This window comes from Cyanistes caeruleus, chromosome 36, assembly GCF_971803275.1.
Source record: "Cyanistes caeruleus chromosome 36, bCyaCae1.hap1.1, whole genome shotgun sequence".
Classification (NCBI taxonomy): Eukaryota; Metazoa; Chordata; class Aves; order Passeriformes; family Paridae; genus Cyanistes; species Cyanistes caeruleus.
Genome location: NC_141737.1, coordinates 948,349 through 973,915, shown reverse-complemented (window position 1 = coordinate 973,915; position 25,567 = coordinate 948,349). Strand labels below are relative to the sequence as shown.

Here is a 25,567-nt window from a genome sequence, read left to right as displayed (position 1 = left end):
TACTGGGAGCACTGGGAGCACTGGGCTGAGCGTGCGCATCGAGGGCATGGAGGACACGGCCGAGATCAGACTGCGCGTCGTTGGTAACTGGGATAAACTGGGAGGGACTGGGATGGACTGGGATTGAACTGGGATTGAACTGGGATTGAACTGGGATGGACTGGGATGGACTGGGAGGGACTGGGATGGACTGGGATGGACTGGGAGGGACTGGGATGGACTGGGATGGACTGGGATGGACTGGGATGGGATTGAGAGGGACTGGGATGGACTGGGATTGGTTACTGGGAGCACTGGGAGCACTGGGATTGGTTACTGGGAGCACTGGGAGCACTGGGATTGGTTACTGGGAGCACTGGGATTGGTTACTGGGAGCACTGGGAGCACTGGGATTGGTTACTGGGAGCACTGGGAGCACTGGGATTGGTTACTGGGAGCACTGGGATTGGTTACTGGGAGCACTGGGAGCACTGGGATTGGTTACTGGGAGCACTGGGATTGGTTACTGGGAGCACTGGGAGCACTGGGATTGGTTACTGGGAGCACTGGGAGCACTGGGATTGGTTACTGGGAGCACTGGGATTGGTTACTGGGAGCACTGGGAGGGACTGGGATGGACTGGGATTGGTTACTGGGAGCACTGGGAGGGACTGGGATTGGTTACTGGGAGCACTGGGATTGGTTACTGGGAGCACTGGGATTGGTTACTGGGAGCACTGGGATTGGTTACTGGGAGCACTGGTCAGTTTTTGGGGTTATTTTGGGTCAGTTTTGGGTCAGTTTTTGGGGTTAATTTGGTCAGTTTTGGGCAGTTTTGGGTCAGTTTTGGGTCAGTTTTTGGGGTTAATTTGGGCAGTTTTGGGTCAGTTTTTGGGGTTAATTTGGGCAGTTTTGGGTCAGTTTTTGCTGAGTTTTTTGGGGTTATTTTATCCAGTTTTGGGTCAGTTTTGGGCAGTTTTGGGTCAGTTTTGGGTCAGTTTTTGGGGTTATTTTATCCAGTTTTGGGTCATTTTTTGGGTCAGTTTTGGGTCAGTTTTTGGGGTTATTTTGGCCAGTTTTGGGTCAGTTTTTTGGCCAGTTTTGGGTCAGTTTTTGGGTCAGTTTGGGTCAGTTTTGGGTCAGTTTTTGGGGTTATTTTGGGCCGTTTTGGGTCAGTTTTCGGTCAGTTTTTGGGGCCGTTTTGGGTCAGTTTTTTTGGGTTAATTTGGCCAGTTTTGGGTCAGTTTTGGGTCAGTTCTGGGTCAGTTTTGGGTCAGTTTTTGGGTCAGTTTTTGGGGTTATTTTATCCAGTTTTGGGTCAGTTTTGGGTCAGTTTTGGGTCAGTTTTGGGTCAGTTTTTGGGGTTATTTTGGGCAGTTTTGGGTCAGTTTTGGGTCAGTTTTTGGGGTTATTTTGGACAGTTTTGGGTCATTTTTTGGGGTTATTTTGGCCAGTTTTGGGTCAGTTTTTGCTGAGTTTTTTGGGGTTATTTTGGCCAGTTTTGGGTCAGTTTTTGCTGAGTTTTTTGGGGTTATTTTGGCCAGTTTTGGGTCAGTTTTTGCTGAGTTTTTGGGGTTATTTTGGGCAGTTTTGGGTCAGTTTTTGCTGAGTTTTTTGGGGTCCCCCAGAGCGCCCGGGGCCCCCCCGGAAGGTGCAGGTGAAGGAGGTTTGGGGTCACTTTGGGTCAGTTTTTGGGGTTATTTTGGCCAGTTTTGGGTCAGTTTTTGGGTCAGTTTTTGGGTCAGTTTTGGGTCAGTTTTGGGTCAGTTTTGGGTCAGTTTTGGGTCAGTTTTGGGTCAGTTTTGGGTCAGTTTTTGGGGTTACTTTGGCCAGTTTTGGGTCAGTTTTTGCTGATTTTTTGGGGTTATTTTGGCCAGTTTTGGGTCAATTTTTTTGGCCAGTTTTGGGTCAGTTTTGGGTCAGTTTTGGGTCAGTTTTTGCTGAGTTTTTGGGGTTATTTTGGGCAGTTTTGGGTCAGTTTTTGGGTCAGTTTTGGGTCAGTTTTTGCTGAGTTTTTGGGGTTATTTTGGGCAGTTTTGGGTCAGTTTTTGGGTCAGTTTTGGGTCAGTTTTTGCTGAGTTTTTGGGGTTAATTTGGCCAGTTTTGGGTCAGTTTTGGGTCAGTTTTGGGTCAGTTTGGGTCAGTTTTGGGTCAGTTTTTGGGGTTAATTTGGTCAGTTTTGGGTCAGTTTTGGGTCAGTTTTTGCTGAGTTTTTTGGGGTTATTTTGGCCAGTTTTGGGCCAGTTTGGGGTCAGTTTGGGGTCAGGTTTTGGGGTTATTTTGGGTCATTTTTTGGGGTTATTTTGGTCAGTTTTGGGTCAGTTTTTGCTGAGTTTTTGGGGTTATTTTGGCCAGTTTTGGGTCAGTTTTGGGTCAGTTTTTGGCCAGTTTTGGGTCAGTTCTTGCTGAGTTTTTGGGGTTATTTTGGGTCAGTTTGGGGTCATTTTTTGGGGCAGTTTTGGGTCAGTTTTTGCTGAGTTTTTGGGGTTATTTTGGCCAGTTTTGGGTCAGTTTTTGCTGAGTTTTTTGGGGTTATTTTGGCCAGTTTTGGGTCAGTTTTTGCTGAGTTTTTGGGGTTATTTTATCCAGTTTTGGGTCAGTTTTTGCTGAGTTTTTGGGGTCCCCCAGAGCGCCCGGGGCCCCCCCGGAAGGTGCAGGTGAAGGAGGTTTGGGGTCACTTTGGGGTCAGTTTTTGGGGTTAATTTGGGCAGTTTTGGGTCAGTTTTTGGGGTTAATTTTGGGTCAGTTTTGGGTCAGTTTTTGCTGAGTTTTTGGGGTCCCCCAGAGCGCCCGGGGCCCCCCCGGAAGGTGCAGGTGAAGGAGGTTTGGGGGTTCAATGCCCTCCTGGAGTGGGAGCCCCCCGAGGACGACGGCAACGCCGAGATCACCGGCTACACCGTCATGAAGGCTGACAAGAGAACCATGGTGAGGGGCTGGGACCCCGAAATCACCTCAGGGGACCCCAAAAACACCCAAAAACACCCCGGGGACCCCAAAAACACCTCGGGGACCCCAAAACACCCTGGGGACCCCAAAAACACCCAAAAACACCCCGGGGACCCCAAAAACACCTCGGGAGAGCCCCAAAACCCCAAAAAACCCCTCAGGGACCCCCAAAAACAACCCAGAAAACCCCAAAAACACCTCGAGGACCCCAAAAACACCCCGGGAGACCCCCAAAACCCCAAAAAACCCCTCAGGACACCCCAAAACCCCCTCAGGACCCCCCAAAAACCCCTGAGGACCCCCCAAACCCCCTCAGGACCCCCAAACCCCCTCAGGACCCCCAAACCCCCTCAGGACCCCCCAAACCCCCCTCAGGATCCCCCCAAAAACCCCTGAGGACCCCCCAAACCCCCTCAGGACCCCCCAAAAGACCCCCAGACCCCCTGAGGACCCCCCAAAACCCCCTCAAGACCCCCTCAGGACCCCCCAAAACCCCCTCAGGACCCCCCAAAAGCCACTGAGGGCCCCCCAAAACCCCCTCAGGACCCCCAAAACCCCCTCAAGACCCCCTCAGGACCCCCAAATCCCCCTCAGGACCCCCAAAAAACCCCTGAGGACCCCCCAAACCCCCCTCAGGACGCTCAAAACCCCTTGAGGACCCCCCAAAAACCCCTTGAGGACCCCCCAAAAACCCCTCAAGACCCCCTCAGGACCCCCCAAAAGCCCCCCAAAGCCCCCCAACACCCCTCTCCCGTGCCCAGGAGTGGTTCACGGTGTACGAGCACAACCGGCCGCTGCGCTGCACCGTGACCCCCCAAACCCCCTCAGGACCCCCCAAAAACCCCCTCAGGACCCCCCAAAACCTCTTGAGGACCCCCCAAAAACCCCTCAGGACCCCCCAAACCCCCTCAGGACGCTCAAAACCCCCTCAGGACCCCCCAAACGACCCCCAAACCCCTTGAGGACCCCCAAAAGACCCCCAAACCCCCATCTCCAGGAGTGGTTCACGGTGTACGAGCACAACCGGCCACTGCGCTGCGCCGTGACCCCCCAAACCCCCTGAGGACCCCCCAAAACCCCCTCAGGACACCCCAAAAAAATACCCAGACCCCCCTAAAACCCCCTCAGGACCCCCCAAAACCCCTCAGGACACCCCAGAAACCTCTCAGGACCCCCTAAAGACCCCCCAAAACCCCCTCAGGACCCCCCAAAAACCCCTCAGGACACCCCAGAAACCTCTCAGGACCCCCTCAGGACACCCCAAAAACCCCTTGAGGACACCCCAAACCCCCTCAGGACCCCCCAAAACCCCCTCAAGACCCCCTCAGGACCCCCCAAACCCCCTCAGGACCCCCCAAAACCTCTTGAGGACCCCCCAAAAACCCCTCAGGACACCCCAGAAACCTCTCAGGACCCCCTAAAGACCCCCCAAAACCCCCTGAGGACACCCCAAACCCCCCTCAGGATCCCCCAAAACCCCTTGAGGACCCCCCAAAACCCCTCAGGACCCCCAAACCCCCTCAGGACCCCCCAAAAACCCCTGAGGACCCCCCAAAAACCCCTTGGGGACCCCCCAAAACCCCTCAGGACCCCCTCAGGACCCCCCAAAAGACCCCCAGACCCCCCCAACACCCCTCTCTGGTCGGCAGGAGTGGTTCACGGTGTACGAGCACAACCGGCCGCTGCGCTGCACCGTGACCCCCCAAACCCCCTCAGGACCCCCCAAAAACCCCCTCAGGACCCCCCCAAAACCCCCTCAGGACCCCCCAAAACCCCTTGAGGACCCCCCAAAAACCCCTCAGGACCCTCCAACAACCCCCAAACCGCCCCCAGGACCCCCCAAAAGACCCCCAAAGCCCCCCAACACCCCTGTCTGGTCGGCAGGAGTGGTTCACGGTGTACGAGCACAACCGGCCGCTGCGCTGCACCGTGACCCCCCCAACCCCCTCAGGACCCCCCAAACCCCCCTCAGGACCCCCCAAAACCCCCTCAAGACCCCCTCAGGACCCCCCAAAAACCCCTCAGGACCCCCTCAGGACCCCCCAAACCCCCTCAGGACCCCCCAAAAACCCCTCAGGACCCCCTCAGGACCCCCCAAACCCCCTCAGGACACCCCAAAAACCCCTCAAGACCCCCTCAGGACCCCCCAAACCCCCTCAGGACACCCCAAAACCCCCTCAGGACCCCCCAAAAGCCCCCCAAACCCCCTCAGGACCCCCCAAAAACCCCTCAGGACCCCCCAAATCCCCCTCAGGACCCCCAAAAAACCCCTGAGGACCCCCCAAACCCCCCTCAGGATCCCCCAAACCCCCTCAGGACGCTCAAAACCCCTTGAGGACCCCCCAAAAACCCCTCAAGACCCCCTCAGGACCCCCCAAAAGACCCCCAAACCCCCATCTCCAGGAGTGGTTCACGGTGTACGAGCACAACCGGCCGCTGCGCTGCGCCGTGACCCCCCAAACCCCCTGAGGACCCCCCAAAAACCCCCTCAGGACCCCCCAAACCCACCTCAGGATCCCCCAAAACCCCTCAGGACCCCCCAAAACCTCTTGAGGACCCCCCAAAACCCCCTGAGGACCCCCCAAAACCCCCTCAGGACCCCCCAAAACCCCTTGAGGACCCCCCAAAACCTCTTGAGGACCCCCCAAACCCCCTCAGGACCCCCCAAAACCCCCTCAGGACCCCCCAAAAGCCACTGAGGGCCCCCCAAAACCCCCTCAGGACCCCCCAAAACCCCCTCAGGACCCCCCAAAACCCCCTCAAGACCCCCTCAGGACCCCCAAAACCCCTTGAGGACCCCCAAAACCCCCTCAGGACCCCCCAAAACCCCCTCAGGACCCCCCAAAACCCCCTCAGGACCCCCCAAAAGACCCCCAAACCCCCTCAGGACCCCCCAAAACCCCTCAGGACCCCCCAAAACCCCTCAGGACCCTCCAACAACCCCCAAACCGCCCCCAGGACCCCCCAAAACCCCCTCAGGACCCCCCAAAAGACCCCCAGACCCCCCCAAACCCCTCTCTGGTCGGCAGGAGTGGTTCACGGTGTACGAGCACAACCGGCCGCTGCGCTGCACGGTGTCGGAGCTGGTGATGGGTAACGAGTACCTGTTCAAGGTGTTCAGCGAGAACCTGTGCGGGCTGAGCGAGACACCGGGGCTGTCCTGCAACACCGCCGTCATCCCCAAAGCCGGTACAGCCCATCGGGGGGGTTTCTGGGTGTTTTTTGGGTGTTTTTTTGGTGTTTTTTGGGTATTTTTTCGGTATTTTTGGAGGATTTTTTGGGTGTTTTTAAAGTATTTTTTGGGTGTTTTTTTGGTATTTTTTTGATATTTTTGGGTGTTTTTTGGGTATTTTTTGAGGATTTTTTGGGTGTTTTTTGGGTGGTTTTTGGGTGTTTTTTTAGGATCTTTTGGGTGTTTTTTGGGTATTTTTTGAGGATTTTTCGGGTGTTTTTTGGGTATTTTTTCGATATTTTTTGAGGATTTTTTGTGTATTTTTGGGTGTTTTTTGGGTGTTTTTTGGGTGTTTTTTGGGGATTTTTTGGGTGTTTTTTGGGAGTTTTTTGAGGATTTTTTGGGTATTTTTAAAGTATTTTTGGGGTGTTTTTTTGGTTTTTTTTGGTAATTTTGTGTATTTTTGTGTATTTTTTGGGTGATTTTTGGGTGTTTTTTTGGTGTTTTTTGGATATTTTTGGGTGTTTTTTCGGGATTTTTTGGTGGTTTTTGGGTGTTTTTTTGGGTATTTTTTGGGTATTTTTTGGGTATTTTTTGGTGTTTTTTGGGTGTTTTTTGAGATGGTTTTGGGTGATTTTGGGGGGGTTTGGGTGTTTTGGGGCTGTCCTGCAACACCGCCGTCATCCCCAAAGCCGGTACAGCCCATCGGGGGGGTTTGGGGGGGTTTGGGGGTGGTTTTGGTGTTTTTTGGGTGTTTTTAGGGTGTTTTTTGAGGATTTTTTGGGTATTTTTTGGGTGTTTTTTGGGTGTTTTTTGGGTGTTTTTTGGGGTTTTTTTGGGTGTTTTTTGAGGATTTTTTTGATATTTTTGGGTGTTTTTTGGGTGTTTTTTGAGGATTTTTTGTGTATTTTTGGGTGTTTTTTGGGTGGTTTTTGGGTGTTTTTTGGGTGTTTTTAGGGTGTTTTTTGGGTAATCTTTGGGTGTTTTTTGGGTATTTTTTGGGTGTTTTTTGGGTATTTTTTCGGTATTTTTTGAGGATTTTTTGGGTATTTTTTAAGTATTTTTGGGGTGTTTTTTTGGTATTTTTTGGGTGTTTTTTGGGGATTTTTTGGGTGTTTTTTGGGAGTTTTTTGGTGTTTTTTGGGTGTTTTTTGGGTATTTTTGGGGTATTTTTTTGGTATTTTTTGAGGATTTTTTGGGTATTTTTAAAGTATTTTTGGGGTGTTTTTTTGGTATTTTTTTGGTATTTTTGTGTATTTTGGGGTATTTTTTGGGTGTTTTTTGGGTGTTTTTCCGGTATTTTTTGGGTGTTTTTTGAGGATTTTTTTGGTGTTTTTTGGGTATTTTTTCGTTATTTTATGGTATTTTTTGGGTGTTTTTTGGGTGTTTTTTGGGTATTTTTTGAGGATTTTTTTTGTATTTTTGGGGTATTTTTTTGGTGTTTTTTGGGTGTTTTTTGAGGATTTTTTGGGTGTTTTTTGGGTGTTTTTAGGGTATTTTTTGAGGATTTTTTGGGTGTTTTTTGGGTATTTTTTGGGTGTTTTTTGAGGATTTTTTGGGTGTTTTTTGGGTCTTTTTTGGGTGTTTTTTGGGTATTTTTTGGGTGTTTTTTGAGATGGTTTGGGGGGTTTTGGGTGATTTTGGGGTGTTTTTTGGGGTATTTGGGTGTTTTGGGGCTGTCCTGCAACACCGCCGTCATCCCCAAAGCCGGTACAGCCCATTTCAACGCGCTTTGGGTGTTCTGGGGGGGTTTCAGGGGTTTTGGTATTTTTTTGGTATTTTTTTGGTGTTTTTTGGGTGTTTTTTGGGTGTTTTTTGAGGATTTTTTTGGTGTTTTTTGGGTGGTTTTTTGGTGTTTTTAGGGTATTTTTTGGGTGTTTTTAGGGTGTTTTTTCGGTATTTTTTGAGGATTTTTTGGGTATTTTTTAAGTATTTTTGGGGTGTTTTTTTGGTATTTTTTGGGTGTTTTTTGGGGATTTTTTGGGTGTTTTTTGGGAGTTTTTTGGTGTTTTTTGGGTATTTTTTTGGTGTTTTTTCGGTATTTTTTGAGGATTTTTTGGTGTTTTTTGGGTGTTTCTTTGGGTATTTTTTGGGTATTTTGGGTATTTTTTGGTGTTTCTTGGGTGTTTTTTGAGGTGGTTTTGGGGGTGTTTGGGTGTTTTGGGGCTGTCCTGCAACACCGCCGTCATCCCCAAAGCCGGTACAGCCCATCGGGGGGGGTTTGGGGGGTTTTTGGGTGGTTTTTGGGGGTTTTTTGAGGATTTTTTGGGTGTTTTTTGGGTGTTTTTTGGGTATTTTTGGGTGTTTTTTTGGTGTTTTTTGGGTGTTTTTTGGGTGTTTTTTGGGTATTTTTTGGGTGTTTTTTGGGTGTTTTTTGAGGATTTTTTGGTGTTTTTTGGGTGTTTTTTGTGTGTTTTTTGGGTATTTTTTGGGTGTTTTTTTGGTGTTTTTTGAGGATTTTTTGGGTGTTTTTTTGGGTATTTTTGGGTATTTTTTCGGTATTTTTTGAGGATTTTTTGGGTACTTTTTGGGTGTTTTTGTGTGTTTTTTGGGTATTTTTTGGGTGTTTTTTGGGTGTTTTTCCGGTATTTTTTGGGTGTTTTTTGGGTGTTTTTTGGGTGTTTTTCCGGTATTTTTTGGGTGTTTTTTGAGGATTTTTTTGGTGTTTTTTGGGTATTTTTTCGTTATTTTATGGTATTTTTTGGGTGTTTTTTGGGTGTTTTTTGAGTATTTTTTGAGGATTTTTTTGGTATTTTTGGGGTATTTTTTTGATGTTTTTTGTGTGTTTTTTGAGGATTTTTTGGGTGTTTTTTGGGTATTTTTTGCGTGTTTTTTGAGATGGTTTGGGGGGTTTTGGGTGATTTTGGGGTGTTTTTTGGGGTATTTGGGTGTTTTGGGGCTGTCCTGCAACACCGCCGTCATCCCCAAAGCCGGTACAGCCCATTTCAACGGGTTTAGGGTGTTTTGGGGGGGTTTTTTGGGTGTTTTTTGGGTGTTTTTTGGGTATTTTTTGAGGATTTTTGGGGTATTTTTAAAGTATTTTTGGGGTTTTTTTTGGTATTTTTTGGGTATTTTTGGGGTTTTTTGGGTATTTTGGGGTATTTTGGGGTATTTTTGGGGTATTTTTGGGGTGTTTTTTAAGTATTTTTGGTGTGGTTTTTTGGTATTTTTTTGGTATTTTTGGGTGTTTTTGGGGTATTTTTTTGGTGTTTTTCGGGTGTTTTTTGGGTATTTTTCAGGGGGTTTTTTGGGCATTTTTGGGGTATTTTTGGGTGTTTTTTGGGTGCTTTTTGGGTGTTTTTTGGGTGTTTTTTGAGGATTTTTTGGGTATTTTTGGGGTATTTTTTTGGTGTTTTTTGGGTATTTTGGGTATTTTTTGCGTGTTTTTTGGGTGTTTTTTTAGGATCTTTTGGGTGTTTTTGGGGGGTTTTTTGAGGATTTTTTGGGTGTTTTTTGGGTATTTTTGGGTATTTTTTCGGTATTTTTTGAGGATTTTTTTGGTATTTTTGGGGTATTTTTTTGATGTTTTTTGTGTGTTTTTTGAGGATTTTTTGGGTGTTTTTTGGGTATTTTTTGGTGTTTCTTGGGTGTTTTTTGAGATGGTTTGGGGGGTTTTGGGTGATTTTGGGGTGTTTTTTGGGGTATTTGGGTGTTTTGGGGCTGTCCTGCAACACCGCCGTCATCCCCAAAGCCGGTACAGCCCATCTGGGGGGTTTGGGGGGTTTTTGGGTGTTTTTTGGGTATTTTTTGGGTGTTTTTTATGTGTTTTTTTGGTGTTTTTTGAGGATTTTTTGAGGATTTTTTGGGTGTTTTTTCAGGATTTTTTGGGTGTTTTTAAAGTTTTTTTTGGGTGTTTTTTTGGTATTTTTTTGATATTTTTGGGTGTTTTTTGGGTGTTTTTTGGGTATTTTTTGAGGATTTTTTGGGTGTTTTTTGGGTGTTTTTTGGGTATTTTTTTGGTGTTTTTTGAGGATTTTTTGGGTGTTTTTTGGTGTTTTTTGGGTGTTTTTTTAGGATCTTTTGGGTATTTTTTGGGTATTTTTTGAGGATTTTTTGGGTATTTTTTGGGTGTTTTTTGGGTGTTTTTTTGGTGTTTTTTTGGTGTTTTTTGGGTGTTTTTTGGGTGTTTTTCGGGGGTTTTTGGGGGTTTTTCGGGTGTTTTTTGGGTGTTTTTTTGGTATTTTTTTGATATTTTTGGGTGTTTTTTGGGTGTTTTTTGGGTATTTTTTGGGTATTTTTTTGGTGTTTTTTGGGTGTTTTTTTAGGATCTTTTGGGTGTTTTTTGGGTATTTTTTGAGGATTTTTTGGGTGTTTTTTGGGTATTTTTTGGGTATTTTTTGGTGTTTTTTGGGTGTTTTTGAAGGATCTTTTGGGTGTTTTTTTGGGTATTTTTTCGATATTTTTTGAGGATTTTTTGGGTACTTTTTGGGTGTTTTTGTGTGTTTTTTGGGTATTTTTTGGGTGTTTTTTGGGTGTTTTTTGGGTATTTTTTGGGTGTTTTTTGAGATGGTTTTGGTGTATTTTTGGGGTGTTTGGGTGTTTTGGGGCTGTCCTGCAACACCGCCGTCATCCCCAAAGCCGGTACAGCCCATCTGGGGGGGTTTGGGGGATTTTTGGGTGGTTTTGGGTGTTTTTTGGGTGGTTTTTTGGTATTTTTTGGGTGTTTTTTGAGTGTTTTCTGGGTGTTTTTAGAGGATTTTTTGGGTGTTTTTAAAGTATTTTTTGGGTGTTTTTTTGGGTATTTTTTTGGTGTTTTTTGGGTATTTTTTGGGGTTTTTTTGGGTGTTTTTTGGGTATTTTTGGGGTATTTTTTCGGTATTTTTTGAGGATTTTTTGAGGATTTTTTGGGTATTTTTTAAGTATTTTTGGGGTGTTTTTTTGGTATTTTTTTGGTATTTTTGTGTATTTTTGGGTATTTTTTGGGTATTTTTTGGGTGTTTTTTGAGTGTTTTTCCGGTATTTTTGGGGTGTTTTTTGGGTGTTTTTTCGGCATTTTTTGAGGATTTTTTGGGTGTTTTTTGGGTATTTTTTCGTTATTTTATGGTATTTTTTGGGTGTTTTTTGGGTGTTTTTTGAGGATTTTTTTGGGATTTTTTGGGGTGTTTTTTGGGTGTTTTTTCGGGTTTTTTTGAGGATTTTTTTGGTATTTTTTTGGGGTATTTTTTTGGTGTTTTTTGGGTGTTTAAGTATTTTTTGGGTGTTTTTTTTGTGTTTTTTGGGTGTTTTTTGGGTGTTTTTGGGGTAATTTGGGGTGTTCTTTGGGTATTTTTTTGGGTGTTTTTTGGGGTATTTTTTTGGTGTTTTTTGAGGATTTTTGGGTATTTTTGGGTATTTTTTGGGTGTTTTTTGAGATGGTTTTGGGGGTGTTTGGGGGTTTTGGGGCTGTCCTGCAACACCGCCGTCATCCCCAAAGCCGGTACAGCCCATCGGGGGGGTTTGGGGGGTTTTTCGGTGTTTTTTGGATATTTTTTGGGTGCTTTTTGGGTGTTTTTTGGGTGTTTTTTGGGTGTTTTTTCGGTATTTTTTGAGGATTTTTGGGGTGGTTTTTGGGTATTTTTTGGGTATTTTTTGAGGATTTTTTGGGAGTTTTTTAAGTATTTTTGGGGTGTTTTTTTGGTATTTTTTGGGTATTTTTGGGTGTTTTTTGGGGTATTTTTGGGGTGTTTTTTAAGGATTTTTTGGGTGTTTTTGGGGTGTTTCTTGAGGATTTTTTGAGGATTTTTTGGGTGGTTTTTGGGTGTTTTTTGGATATTTTTGGGGTGTTTTTTGGGTATTTTTTGGGTGTTTTTTGGGTGTTTTTTGGGTGTTTTTTGGGGTGTTTTTGGGGGATTTGGGGTGTTTTGAGGGGATTTGAGGTGATTTTGGGCTGATTTTTTGGGTCTTTTGAGGCGTTTTTGAGGCGTTTTTTGGGTGAGATCAAAGGGAATTGGGCCAGCCCCGTGACCCCGAAAAAACCCCAAAAAAACCCCAAAAAACCCCCAAATTTCAACCCAAACTAATTTTTTTTTTTAATTTTTTTTTTTTGGGGTGTCCCTGCCTGTTTTTGGGGACCCCCCCCACCCCCAGAGCTGCGTTTGAAGCCCCCCCAGTTCCAGGAGCGGGATCTGCGCTCGGCGCCGCAGTTCCTGACGCCGCTGGTGGATCGCAGCGCCGTGGCCGGCTACTCCACCGCCCTCAACTGCGCCGTCAGGGGACACCCCAAGGTCTGGGGGGACCCCCTGGGCATGAACACCCCAAAAAACGGGGTCCTGGGGGGTCCTAGGGCATGAACACCCCAAAAAACGGGGTCCTGGGGGGTCCTGGGGGGTCCTAGGGCATGAACACCCCAAAAAACAGGGTCCTGGGGGGTCCTGGGGGAGTCCTGGGGGGGGATTTGGGGGATATTTGGGGTCCTGGGGGGGTCCTGGGGGGGTCCTGGGGGGGTCCTAGGGCATGAACACCCCAAAAAACGGGGTCCTGGGGGGTCCTAGGGGGGGATTTGGGGTTTCTGGGGGGGGATTTGGGGTCCTGGGGGGAGATTTGGGGTCCTGGGGGGGTCCTAGGGCATGAACACCCCAAAAAACGGGGTCCTGAGGGCAGATTTGGGGGAGATTTGGGGGAGGTTTGGGGGAGGTTTGGGGTCCTGGGGGGTCCTGGGGGGGTCTTTGGGGGAGATTTGGGGGTTCTGGGGGAGATTTGGGGGGGATTTGGGGGTCCTGGGGGGGTTTTTGGGGGGAGATTTGGGGGTCCTGGGGGAGATTTGGGGGTCCTGGGGGGGTCCAGGGGGGAGATTTGGGGTCCTGGGAGGTCCTGGGGGACCCCGTGGGCATGAACACCCCAAAAAACGGGGTCCTGGGGGGTCCTGGGGGGGGATTTGGGGGAGATTTGGGGGTCCTGGGGGGGTCCTGGGGGGGTCCTGGGGGGGTCCTAGGGCATGAACACCCCAAAAAACGGGGTCCTGGGGGGCTCTTAGGGGCGTCCTGGGGGAAGATTTGGGGTCCTGGGGGGGATTTGGGGGAGATTTGGGGTCCTGGGGGGGATTTGGGGGGGTCCTGGGGGGGAGATTTGGGGGTCCTGGGGGGGATTTGGGGGAGATTTGGGGTCCTGGGGGAAGATTTGGGGGGGTCCTGGAGGGGATTTGGGGTCCTGGGGGGGATTTGGGGGAGATTTGGGGGAGATTTGGGGGGATTTGGGGGGGTCCTGGAGGGGATTTGGGGTCCTGGAGGGATTTTGGGGTGTCCCAATAACACAGAACCCCAGGTGTGGGAGTTTTTGGGGTGTTTGGTTTTGGGGTGTTTTCAGGGTGTTTTTAGGGTGCTTTAGTTGGTTTTTGGGGTGTTTTTGGGGTGATTTTGGTGTGTTTTGGTTGATTTTTGGATGATTTTGGGGTGTTTTTGGGTGATTTTGGGGTGTTTTGGTTGATTTTTGGTGTATTTTGGGTGATTTTGGTGTGTTTTGGTTGATTTTTGGATGATTTTGGGGTGTTTTGGGGTGATTTTGGGATGTTTTGGTTGATTTTTGGGTGATTTTGGGGTATTTTGGGGTGATTTTGGTTGATTTTTGGGTGATTTTGGTGTGTTTTTGTGTGTTTTTGGTGTGTTTTTGGGTGATTTTGGGGTGGTTTTGGTTGATTTTTGGTGTATTTTGGGTGATTTTGGTGTGTTTTGGTGTGTTTTGGGGTGTTTTAGTGTGTTTTGGGGTGTTTTGGTTGATTTTTGGGTGATTTTGGGGTGTTTTGGGGTGATTTTGGGATGTTTTGGTTGATTTTTGGTTGATTTTTGGGTGTTTTGGTGTGTTTTGGTTGGTTTTTGGGTGATTTTAGTGTGTTTTTGTGTGTTTTGGGGTGATTTTGGGGTGTTTTTGGGGTGTTTTTGGTTGATTTTTGGTTGATTTTTGGGTGATTTTGGGGTGTTTTGGTGTGTTTTGGTTGGTTTTTGGGTGATTTTGGTGTGTTTTTGGTTGATTTTTGGCTCTTTTGGGGTGATTTTGGGGTGTTTTAGTGTGTTTTGGGTGATTTTTGGCTGTTTTGGCGTGATTTTGGGGTGATTTTGGGGTGTTTTCGTTGATTTTAGTGTGTTTTTGTGTGTTTTTGGTGTGTTTTTGAGCGATTTTGAGCAACACTCACCTGTCCAGGTTTAACCCCTCGTCTCCCAGCCCAAAGTGGTGCGGCTGAAGAACCAGGGCTGGGCTCCAGCTGAGAACCCCGGGAAGGGATTTTGGGGTGGTTTTTGGGTGTTTTTGGGGTGTTTTGGGTGTTTTTGGGTGGTTTTTAAGTGTTTTTGGGGTAATTTTTGGGGTGTTCTGGCTGCTTTTTGGGGTGTTTTGGTCGGTTTTGGGGTGTTTCGGGTGTTTTTTGGTTGGTTTTTGGATGTTTTTAGGGTGCTTTAGTTGGTTTTTTAGGTGTTTTTTGGGGTGTTTTGGGTGTTTTTTGAGTGTTTTTGGGGTGTTTTCAGGGTGTTTTTGGGGTTTTTTTTTGGTTTTGGGGTGTTTTTGGTTGGGTTTTGGGTGGTTTTTAAGTGTTTTTGTGTGTTTTTGGTGTGTTTTGGGATGTTTTGGGGTGATTTTGGTGTGTTTTGGGGTGATTTTGGTTGATTTTTGGGTGATTTTGGTGTGTTTTGGTTGGTTTCTAGTGTGTTTTTGGGTGATTTTGGGGTGTTTTGGGGTGATTTTTTGTTGGTTTTTAAGTGTTTTTGGGGTGATTTTGCTTGATTTTGGGGTGATTTTGGTGTGTTTTGGGGTGATTTTGGGGTGTTTTAGTGTGTTTTGGGGTGATTTTGGTTGATTTTTGGGTGATTTTGGGGTGATTTTGGGTGATTTTGGTGTGTTTTGGTTGATTTTTGGATGATTTTGGGGTGTTTTGGGGTGATTTTGGGATGTTTTGGTTGATTTTTGGGTGATTTTGGGGTGTTTTGGTTGGTTTTTGGGTGTTTTTGGTGTGTTTTGGGGTGATTTTTCAGTGTTTTGGGGTGATTTTGGGGTGTTTTGGTTGATTTTTGGGTGATTTTGGGGTGTTTTGGTTGGTTTTTGGGTGTTTTTGGTGTGTTTTGGGGTGATTTTTCAGTGTTTTAGTGTGTTTTGGGGTGTTTTGGGGTGATTTTGGGTGATTTTGGTGTGTTTTTGTGTGTTTTAGTGTGTTTTTGGTGTGTTTTTGTGTGTTTTTTGAGCGATCTTGAGCAGCACTCACCTGTCCACATTTAACCCCTCGTCTCCCAGCCCAAAGTGGTGTGGCTGAAGAACCAGGTGGCCATCGGGGAGGACCCCAAGTTCCTGGCCCGGCACAGCCAGGGGGTGCTGACCCTCCTGATCCGCAAGCCGGGGCCCTTCGACGGCGGCACCTACGCCTGCCGCGCCGTCAACGAGCTGGGCGAGGCCCTGACCGAGTGTCGCCTGGAGATCCGCGGTGAGGGGGGACCCCAACACTCCCCGGGGGGAACTGGGGGGGTTTCAGGCAATTTGGGGCAGTTTTGGGAAACTTTGAGTCAATTTGGGGCAGTTTTCGGGGAGTTTGGGGCAGTTTTGGAGCAGTTTTGGGGGGTTTTAGTCAATTTGGGGCAGTTTTGGGAAACTTTGAGTCAATTTGGGGCAGTTTTCGGGGAGTTTGGGGGAGTTCTGAGGGTGTTTTGGGGCAGTTTTGGGGGAGTTTCAGGCAGTTTTGGGAAACTTTGAGTCAATTTGGGGGAGTTTGGGGGGGTTTGAGTCAATTTGGGGTCATTTTGGGCAACTTTGAGTCAATTTGGGGCAGTTTTGGGGCAGCTTTGGGGCAGTTTGGGACAATTTGGGGCAGTTTTGGGAAAGTTTGGGGGGGTTTGAGTCAATTTGGGGGAGTTTTGGGAAACTTTGAGTCAATTTGGGGCAGTTTTGGGGGAGTTTGGGGCAGTTTGGGGGGAGTTTGGGGGGAGTTTGGGGGGGTTTGGGGACACTTTGGGGGAGTTTTGGGAAACTTGGAGTCAATTTGGGGCAGTTTTGGGGAGTTTGGGGGGGTTTGAGTCAATTTGGGGTCATTTGGGGGCGGTGAGGGGGGACCCCAACACCGCCCGGGGGGAAACTGGGGGGGTTTCAGGCAATTTGGGGCAGTTTGGGGGGGTTTCAGTCAATTTGGGGCAGTTTTGAGGGAGTTTGGGGGCTTTGAGTCAATTTGGGGCAGTTTTGGGGCAGTTTTGGGGGAGTTTGGGGCAATTTGGGGGAGTTTGGGGGGGTTTGAGTCAATTTGGGGGAGTTTGGGGGGGTTTGAGTCAATTTGGGGGAGTTTTGGGGCAGTTTTGGGGCAGTTTTGGGGGAGTTTGGGGAAACTTTGGGGCAGTTTTGGGGGGGGTTGAGTCAATTTGGGGTCATTTTGGGGCAGTTTTGGGGGAGTTTGGGGGAGTTCGGGGGAGTTTGGGGAAGTTTGAGTCAATTTGGGGTCATTTTGGGAAACTTTGAGTCAATTTGGGGCAGTTTTGGGGCAGTTTTCGGGGAGTTTGGGGCAATTTGGGGGAGTTCTGAGGGTGTTTTGGGGCAGTTTTGGGCAGTTTTGGGGTAGTTTGGGGGGCTTTGAGTCAATTTGGGACAGTTTTGGGGCCGTGCGGGGGGACCCCAACACCGCCCGGGGGAGTTTAGGGGGGTTTGGGGGGGTTTGAGTCAATTTGGGGAAGTTTTGGGGCAGTTTGGAGGAGTTCTGAGGGTGTTTTGGGGCAGTTTTGGGCAGTTTTGGGGGAGTTTGGGAGGCTTTGAGTCAATTTGGGGGGGTTTGAGTCAATTTGGGGTCATTTTGGGGAACTTTGAGTCAATTTGGGGCAGTTTTGGGGCAGTTTTGGGGGAGTTTCAGAGAATTTGGGGGAGTTTGTGGCAGTTTTGTGGCAGTTTTGGGGGAGTTTCGGGCAGTTTTGGGCAACTTTGAGTCAATTGGGGGCAGTTTTGGGGCAGCTTTGGGGCAGTTTGGGACAATTTGGGGCAGTTTTGGGAAAGTTTGAGGGGGTTTGAGTCAATTTGGGGGAGTTTTGGGGGAGTTTGGGGCAGTTTTGGGGGGGTTTCAGTCAATTTGGGGCAGTTTTGGGGGAGTTTTGAGGGAGTTTTGGGGGGGTTTGAGTCAATTTCGGGTCATTTTGGGAAACTTTGAGTTAATTTGGGGGAGTTTGGGGGGGTTTGAGTCAATTTCGGGTCATTTTGGGAAAGTTTTGGGGGAGTTTGGGACAATTTGGGGCAGTTTTGGGGGAGTTTGGGGAAACTTTGAGGGAGTTTGGGGCAGTTTGGGGAAAGTTTGTGGGGGTTTGAGTCAATTTGGGGTCATTTTGGGGCAGTTTTGGGGGATTTTGGGGCAGTTTTGGGAAACTTTGAGCCAATTTGGGGTCATTTTGGGGCAGTTTGGGGCAGTTTTGAGAACCTTTGGGAGAGTTTGGGGCAGTTTGAGGAAATTTTGAGAAACTTTGGGACAATTTTGGGGCAGTTTGGGGTAGTTTGGGGGGAGTTTGAGGCAGTTTTGGGGGAGTTTGGGGCAGTTTTGGGGGAATTTGGGGCAGTTTTGTGGTGGTTTGAGGGAGTTTGGGGCAGTTTTGTGTCACTTTGGGGGAGTTTTGGAAAACTTTGGGGAAGTTTGAGGATCTCAAGCCCCCCCCTCAATTAATTCTCTCTCCACAGTGCCCCAGTGATGGCAACACAGAATGGTGAGGTGGGCATTTAATTAAGGGGGAAATATTAATTATTAATTATTAATCAGAGTGGTTTTAATTAGGGGGCTTGATTGGGAAGTTTAATTGGGGTATTTCTAGTTGGGGGGGGTTTGATTGGCTGGATTAATTGGGGGGGGTTTAATTGAGGGGTTAAATAGGCCTTTACTTGGGTTTAGCTGTGTTTTAACTGAGGGTTTTAATTAAAGAGTTTTAATTGATGGGTTTGATTGGGGTGGGTTAAGTGGAGATGTTAAATTTGGGGTCTAATTAGAGGCGTTAATTTTGTAGGGTGGGGGGGGAATCTTTAATTGAGGGAGTTAACTGCTGACCTTGGGGTCTTGAATCCGGGAGTTTGAATCAGGAGATCTTTAATTAGGGGGTATTTAATGGGAGGGTGTTTAATTACTGGGGGGAGGTCGCTTTTGAGGGGTTCCCCGTTATTTTTGGGGTTTTTTCCCACCTTTGCCACCTGCACCAGGCCAGCACAATCCTGCACAGCCAGAAACCCGTGATGGCGAGGAAAAAGAGGCCGCCCAGTACCCCTGGAACCCCCAGAAAAATAAATTATCTGAGCAATCCCACAGAGTCTGCAACTCATTTTGGGGAGGGGGCACCCGAGGAATTGAGGAGGGCATCTCCTACCTTTTTACCGCTTGTTTTCTTCCCTGTTCCTTCCGTGTTTCTTGGCTCTTTTTCCACTCGTAGTTCTTGCTCTTTTCTCCCCTCACGCTTCCCGCCCTTTTTGTCCCCTCACGCTTCCCGCCCTTTTTGTCCCCTCACGCTTCCCGCCCTTTTTCCCCTCACAATTTTGCTCTTTCTCCCCTCACAATTTTGCTCTTTTCCCCCTCACAATTTTGCTCTTTTTCCCCTCACAATTTTGCTCTTTCTCCCCTCACAATTTTGCTCTTTCTCCCCTCACAATTTTGCTCTTTCTCCCCTCACAATTTTACTCTTTTTCCCCTCACAATTTTGCTCTTTCTCCCCTCACAATTTTACTCTTTTTCCCCTCACAATTCCTGCTCTTTTTCCCCTCACAATTTTGCTTTTTCCCCTCACAATTTTGCTCTTTCTCCCCTCACAATTTTGCTCTTTCTCCCCTCACAATTTTACTCTTTTTCCCCTCACAATTCCTGCTTTTTTTCCCCCTCACAATTTTACTCTTTTCCCCCTCACAATTCCTGCTTTTTTTCCCCTCACAATTTTGCTCTTTTTCCCCTCACAATTTTGCTCTTTCTCCCCTCACAATTTTGCTCTTTTCCCCCTCACAATTTTGCTCTTTCTCCCCTCACAATTTTACTCTTTTTCCCCTCACAATTTTGCTCTTTCTCCCCTCACAATTTTGCTCTTTTCCCCCTCACAATTTTGCTCTTTTCCCCCTCACAATTTTGCTCTTTTCCCCTCACAATTTTACTCTTTTCCCCTCACAATTTTACTCTTTTTCCCCTCACAATTCCTGCTTTTTTTCCCCTCACAATTTTGCTCTTTCTCCCCTCACAATTTTGCTTTTTCCCCTCACAATTTTGCTCTTTTTCCCCTCACAATTTTGCTCTTTTTCCCCTCACAATTCCTGCTTTTTTTCCCCTCACAATTTTGCTCTTTTCCCCCTCACAATTCCTGCTTTTTTTCCCCTCACAATTTTGCTCTTTCTCCCCTCACAATTTTGCTTTTTCCCCTCACAATTTTGCTCTTTTTCCCCTCACAATTTTGCTTTCTCCCCTCACAATTTTACTCTTTTTCCCCTCACAATTTTGCTTTCTCCCCTCACAATTTTACTCTTTTTCCCCTCACAATTTTGCTCTTTTTCCCCTCACAATTCCTGATTTTTTTCCCCTCACGCTTCCCGCTCTTTTCCCCCTCACAATTCCTGCTTTTTTTCCCCTCACAATTTTACTCTTTCTCCCCTCACAATTTTACTTTTTTCCCCCTCACAATTTTGCTCTTTCTTCCCTCACAATTTTGCTTTTTCCCCTCACAATTCCTGCTCTTTTTCCCCTCACAATTTTGCTCTTTCTCCCCTCACAATTTTGCTCTTTTTCCCCTCACAATTTTGCTCTTTCTCCCCTCACAATTTTGCTCTTTTCCCCCTCACAATTCCTGCTTTTTTTCCCCTCACAATTTTGCTCTTTTTCCCCTCACAATTTTGCTCTTTCTCCCCTCACAATTTTACTCTTTTTCCCCTCACAATTCCTGCTTTTTTTCCCCTCACAATTTTGCTCTTTCTCCCCTCACAATTTTGCTCTTTTTCCCCTCACAATTTTGCTCTTTTTCCCCTCACAATTTTGCTCTTTCTCCCCTCACAATTCCTGCTTTTTGTCCCCTCACAATTTTGCTCTTTTCCCCTCACAATTTTGCTCTTTTTCCCCTCACAATTTTGCTTTTTCCCCTCACAATTTTGCTCTTTTCCCCTCACAATTTTGCTTTTTTCCCCCTCACAATTTTGCTCTTTCTCCCCTCACAATTTTGCTCTTTTTCCCCTCACAATTCCTGCTCTTTCTCCCCTCACAATTTTGCTCTTTTTCCCCTCACAATTTTGCTCTTTCTCCCCTCACAATTTTGCTCTTTCTCCCCTCACAATTTTGCTCTTTTTCCCCTCACAATTTTGCTCTTTTCCCCCTCACAATTTTGCTCTTTTTCCCCTCACAATTTTGCTCTTTTCCCCCTCACAATTTTGCTCTTTTTCCCCTCACAATTCCTGCTTTTTTTCCCCTCACAATTTTGCTCTTTCTCCCCTCACAATTTTGCTCTTTCTCCCCTCACAATTTTGCTTTTTCCCCTCACAATTTTGCTCTTTTCCCCTCACAATTTTGCTCTTTCTCCCCTCACAATTTTGCTCTTTTTCCCCTCACAATTTTGCTCTTTTTCCCCTCACAATTTTGCTCTTTTTCCCCTCACAATTTTGCTCTTTTTCCCCTCACAATTTTGCTCTTTCTCCCCTCACAATTTTGCTCTTTTTCCCCTCACAATTTTGCTCTTTTTCCCCTCACAATTTTGCTCTTTCTCCCCTCACAATTTTGCTCTTTCTCCCCTCACAATTTTACTCTTTTTCCCCTCACAATTCCTGCTTTTTTTCCCCTCACAATTTTGCTCTTTCTCCCCTCACAATTTTGCTCTTTTCCCCCTCACAATTTTGCTCTTTTTCCCCTCACAATTTTGCTCTTTTTCCCCTCACAATTTTACTCTTTTTCCCCTCACAATTCCTGCTTTTTTTCCCCTCACAATTTTGCTCTTTCTCCCCTCACAATTTTGCTCTTTCTCCCCTCACAATTTTGCTTTTTCCCCTCACAATTTTGCTCTTTTCCCCTCACAATTTTGCTCTTTCTCCCCTCACAATTTTGCTCTTTTTCCCCTCACAATTTTACTCTTTTTCCCCTCACAATTTTACTCTTTCTCCCCTCACAATTTTGCTCTTTTCCCCTCACAATTTTGCTCTTTTTCCCCTCACAGTTTTACTCTTTTTCCCCTCACAATTCCTGCTTTTTTTTCCCCTCACAATTTTGCTCTTTCTCCCCTCACAATTTTGCTCTTTTCCCCCTCACAATTTTACTCTTTTTCCCCTCACAATTCCTGCTCTTTTTCCCCTCACAATTTTGCTCTTTTTCCCCTCACAATTTTACTCTTTTTCCCCTCACAATTCCTGCTTTTTTTCCCCTCACAATTTTGCTCTTTCTCCCCTCACAATTTTACTCTTTTTCCCCTCACAATTTTGCTTTCTCCCCTCACAATTTTACTCTTTTTCCCCTCACAATTTTACTCTTTTTCCCCTCACAATTTTGCTCTTTTTCCCCTCACAATTCCTGATTTTTTTCCCCTCACGCTTCCCGCTCTTTTTCCCCTCACAATTCCTGCTTTTTGTCCCCTCACAATTTTGCTCTTTTCCCCTCACAATTTTGCTCTTTTTCCCCTCACAATTTTGCTCTTTTTCCCCTCACAATTCCTGCTTTTTTTCCCCTCACAATTTTGCTCTTTTTCCCCTCACAATTTTGCTCTTTTCCCCCTCACAATTTTGCTCTTTTCCCCCTCACAATTTTGCTCTTTTCCCCTCACAATTTTGCTCTTTTTCCCCTCACAATTTTACTCTTTTTCCCCTCACAATTCCTGCTTTTTTTCCCCTCACAATTTTGCTTTCTCCCCTCACAATTTTGCTCTTTCTCCCCTCACAATTTTGCTCTTTTCCCCCTCACAATTTTGCTCTTTCTCCCCTCACAATTTTGCTCTTTTTCCCCTCACAATTTTACTCTTTTTCCCCTCACAATTCCTGCTTTTTTTCCCCTCACAATTTTGCTCTTTCTCCCCTCACAATTTTACTCTTTTTCCCCTCACAATTCCTGCTCTTTCTCCCCTCACAATTTTGCTCTTTTCCCCTCACAATTTTGCTCTTTCTCCCCTCACAATTTTGCTCTTTTTCCCCTCACAATTTTGCTCTTTCTCCCCTCACAATTTTGCTCTTTTTCCCCTCACAATTTTGCTCTTTTTCCCCTCACAATTTTGCTCTTTTTCCCCTCACAATTTTGCTCTTTTCCCCCTCACAATTTTACTCTTTCTCCCCTCACAATTTTGCTCTTTTTCCCCTCACAATTTTGCTCTTTCTCCCCTCACAATTTTGCTCTTTTTCCCCTCACAATTTTGCTCTTTTTCCCTCACAATTTTGCTCTTTCTCCCCTCACAATTCCTGCTTTTTTTCCCCTCACAATTTTGCTCTTTCTCCCCTCACAATTTTGCTCTTTCTCCCCTCACAATTTTGCTTTTTTCCCCTCACAATTTTGCTCTTTTTCCCCTCACAATTCCTGATTTTTTTCCCCTCACGATTCCCGCTCTTTTTCCCCTCACAATTCCTGCTTTTTGTCCCCTCACAATTTTGCTCTTTTCCCCTCACAATTTTGCTCTTTTTCCCCTCACAATTTTGCTCTTTTTCCCCTCACAATTCCTGCTTTTTTTCCCCTCACAATTTTGCTCTTTTTCCCCTCACAATTTTGCTCTTTTCCCCCTCACAATTTTGCTCTTTTCCCCCTCACAATTTTGCTCTTTTCCCCTCACAATTTTGCTCTTTTTCCCCTCACAATTTTACTCTTTTTCCCCTCACAATTCCTGCTTTTTTTCCCCTCACAATTTTGCTTTCTCCCCTCACAATTTTGCTCTTTCTCCCCTCACAATTTTGCTCTTTTCCCCCTCACAATTTTGCTCTTTCTCCCCTCACAATTTTGCTCTTTTTCCCCTCACAATTTTACTCTTTTTCCCCTCACAATTCCTGCTTTTTTTCCCCTCACAATTTTGCTCTTTCTCCCCTCACAATTTTACTCTTTTTCCCCTCACAATTCCTGCTCTTTCTCCCCTCACAATTTTGCTCTTTTCCCCTCACAATTTTGCTCTTTCTCCCCTCACAATTTTGCTCTTTTTCCCCTCACAATTTTGCTCTTTCTCCCCTCACAATTTTGCTCTTTTTCCCCTCACAATTTTGCTCTTTTTCCCCTCACAATTTTGCTCTTTTTCCCCTCACAATTTTGCTCTTTTCCCCCTCACAATTTTACTCTTTCTCCCCTCACAATTTTGCTCTTTTTCCCCTCACAATTTTGCTCTTTCTCCCCTCACAATTTTGCTCTTTTTCCCCTCACAATTTTGCTCTTTTTCCCTCACAATTTTGCTCTTTCTCCCCTCACAATTCCTGCTTTTTTTCCCCTCACAATTTTGCTCTTTCTCCCCTCACAATTTTGCTCTTTCTCCCCTCACAATTTTGCTTTTTTCCCCTCACAATTTTGCTCTTTTTCCCCTCACAATTCCTGATTTTTTTCCCCTCACGCTTCCCGCTCTTTCTCCCCTCACAATTCCTGCTTTTTTTCCCCTCACAATTTTGCTCTTTCTCCCCTCACAATTTTACTCTTTCTCCCCTCACAATTTTACTCTTTTTCCCCTCACAATTTTACTCTTTTTCCCCTCACAATTTTGCTCTTTCTCCCCTCACAATTTTGCTTTTTTTCCCCTCACAATTTTGCTCTTTCTCCCCTCACAATTTTGCTCTTTTTCCCCTCACAATTTTGCTCTTTCTCCCCTCACAATTTTGCTCTTTTTCCCCTCACAATTTTGCTCTTTTTCCCTCACAATTTTGCTCTTTTTCCCTCACAATTTTGCTCTTTTTCCCTCACAATTTTGCTCTTTTTCCCCTCACAATTTTGCTCTTTTTCCCCTCACAATTTTGCTCTTTTTCCCCTCACAATTTTGCTCTTTTTCCCCTCACAATTTTGCTCTTTTTCCCCTCACAATTTTGCTTTTTCCCCTCACAATTCCTGCTTTTTTCCCCCCTCACAATTTTGCTCTTTTCCCCCTCACAATTTTGCTCTTTTTCCCCTCACAATTTTGCTTTTTCCCCTCACAATTCCTGCTTTTTTTCCCCTCACAATTTTGCTCTTTTTCCCCTCACAATTTTGCTTTTTCCCCTCACAATTTTACTCTTTTTCCCCTCACAATTTTGCTCTTTCTCCCCTCACAATTTTGCTCTTTTTCCCCTCACAATTTTGCTCTTTTTCCCCTCACAATTTTGCTCTTTCTCCCCTCACAATTCCTGCTTTTTTTCCCCTCACAATTTTGCTCTTTCTCCCCTCACAATTTTGCTCATTTTCCCCTCACAATTTTGCTCTTTTTCCCCTCACAATTTTGCTTTTTCTCCCCTCACAATTTTGCTCTTTCTCCCCTCACAATTTTGCTCTTTTTCCCTCACAATTTTGCTCTTTCTCCCCTCACAATTTTGCTCTTTTTCCCCTCACAATTTTGCTCTTTTTCCCCTCACAATTTTGCTCTTTCTCCCCTCACAATTCCTGCTTTTTTTCCCCTCACAATTTTGCTCTTTCTCCCCTCACAATTTTGCTCTTTCTCCCCTCACAATTTTGCTTTTTTCCCCTCACAATTTTGCTCTTTTTCCCCTCACAATTCCTGATTTTTTTCCCCTCACGCTTCCCGCTCTTTCTCCCCTCACAATTCCTGCTTTTTTTCCCCTCACAATTTTGCTCTTTCTCCCCTCACAATTTTACTCTTTCTCCCCTCACAATTTTACTCTTTTTCCCCTCACAATTTTACTCTTTTTCCCCTCACAATTTTGCTCTTTCTCCCCTCACAATTTTGCTTTTTTTCCCCTCACAATTTTGCTCTTTCTCCCCTCACAATTTTGCTCTTTTTCCCCTCACAATTTTGCTCTTTCTCCCCTCACAATTTTGCTCTTTTTCCCCTCACAATTTTGCTCTTTTTCCCTCACAATTTTGCTCTTTTTCCCTCACAATTTTGCTCTTTTTCCCTCACAATTTTGCTCTTTTTCCCCTCACAATTTTGCTCTTTTTCCCCTCACAATTTTGCTCTTTTTCCCCTCACAATTTTGCTCTTTTTCCCCTCACAATTTTGCTCTTTTTCCCCTCACAATTTTGCTTTTTCCCCTCACAATTCCTGCTTTTTTCCCCCCTCACAATTTTGCTCTTTTCCCCCTCACAATTTTGCTCTTTTTCCCCTCACAATTTTGCTTTTTCCCCTCACAATTCCTGCTTTTTTTCCCCTCACAATTTTGCTCTTTTTCCCCTCACAATTTTGCTTTTTCCCCTCACAATTTTACTCTTTTTCCCCTCACAATTTTGCTCTTTCTCCCCTCACAATTTTGCTCTTTTTCCCCTCACAATTTTGCTCTTTTTCCCCTCACAATTTTGCTCTTTCTCCCCTCACAATTCCTGCTTTTTTTCCCCTCACAATTTTGCTCTTTCTCCCCTCACAATTTTGCTCATTTTCCCCTCACAATTTTGCTCTTTTTCCCCTCACAATTTTGCTTTTTCTCCCCTCACAATTTTGCTCTTTCTCCCCTCACAATTTTGCTCTT

General features: G+C 45.8%; 1 protein-coding gene across 4 annotated transcripts in view; it reads left to right on the top strand.

Moving 5' to 3' along the window:
- Window positions 1-18,302, top strand: part of MYBPC2 (myosin binding protein C2) — a 90,110-nt gene extending 71,808 nt beyond the window's left edge. Inside the window, exons 25-30 of one of the 4 annotated variants that reach the window (XM_086871606.1) lie at window positions 2,765-2,904; window positions 5,955-6,114; window positions 12,164-12,300; window positions 15,290-15,476; window positions 17,690-17,715; window positions 18,200-18,302. In XM_086871606.1, coding sequence (XP_086727732.1) covers window positions 2,765-2,904; window positions 5,955-6,114; window positions 12,164-12,300; window positions 15,290-15,476; window positions 17,690-17,700 — 635 coding nt within the window. In that variant the 3' untranslated portion in view covers window positions 17,701-17,715; window positions 18,200-18,302. Of the gene's footprint in view, window positions 1-1,607; window positions 2,006-2,764; window positions 2,905-5,954; window positions 6,115-12,163; window positions 12,301-14,230; window positions 14,480-15,289; window positions 15,477-17,689; window positions 17,721-18,199 lie in introns of those variants that run through there. The other 3 variants (XM_086871607.1, XM_086871605.1, XM_086871608.1) reach the window with 3 other exon arrangements.
- The last annotated feature ends 7,265 nt before the right edge of the window (window positions 18,303-25,567 follow it).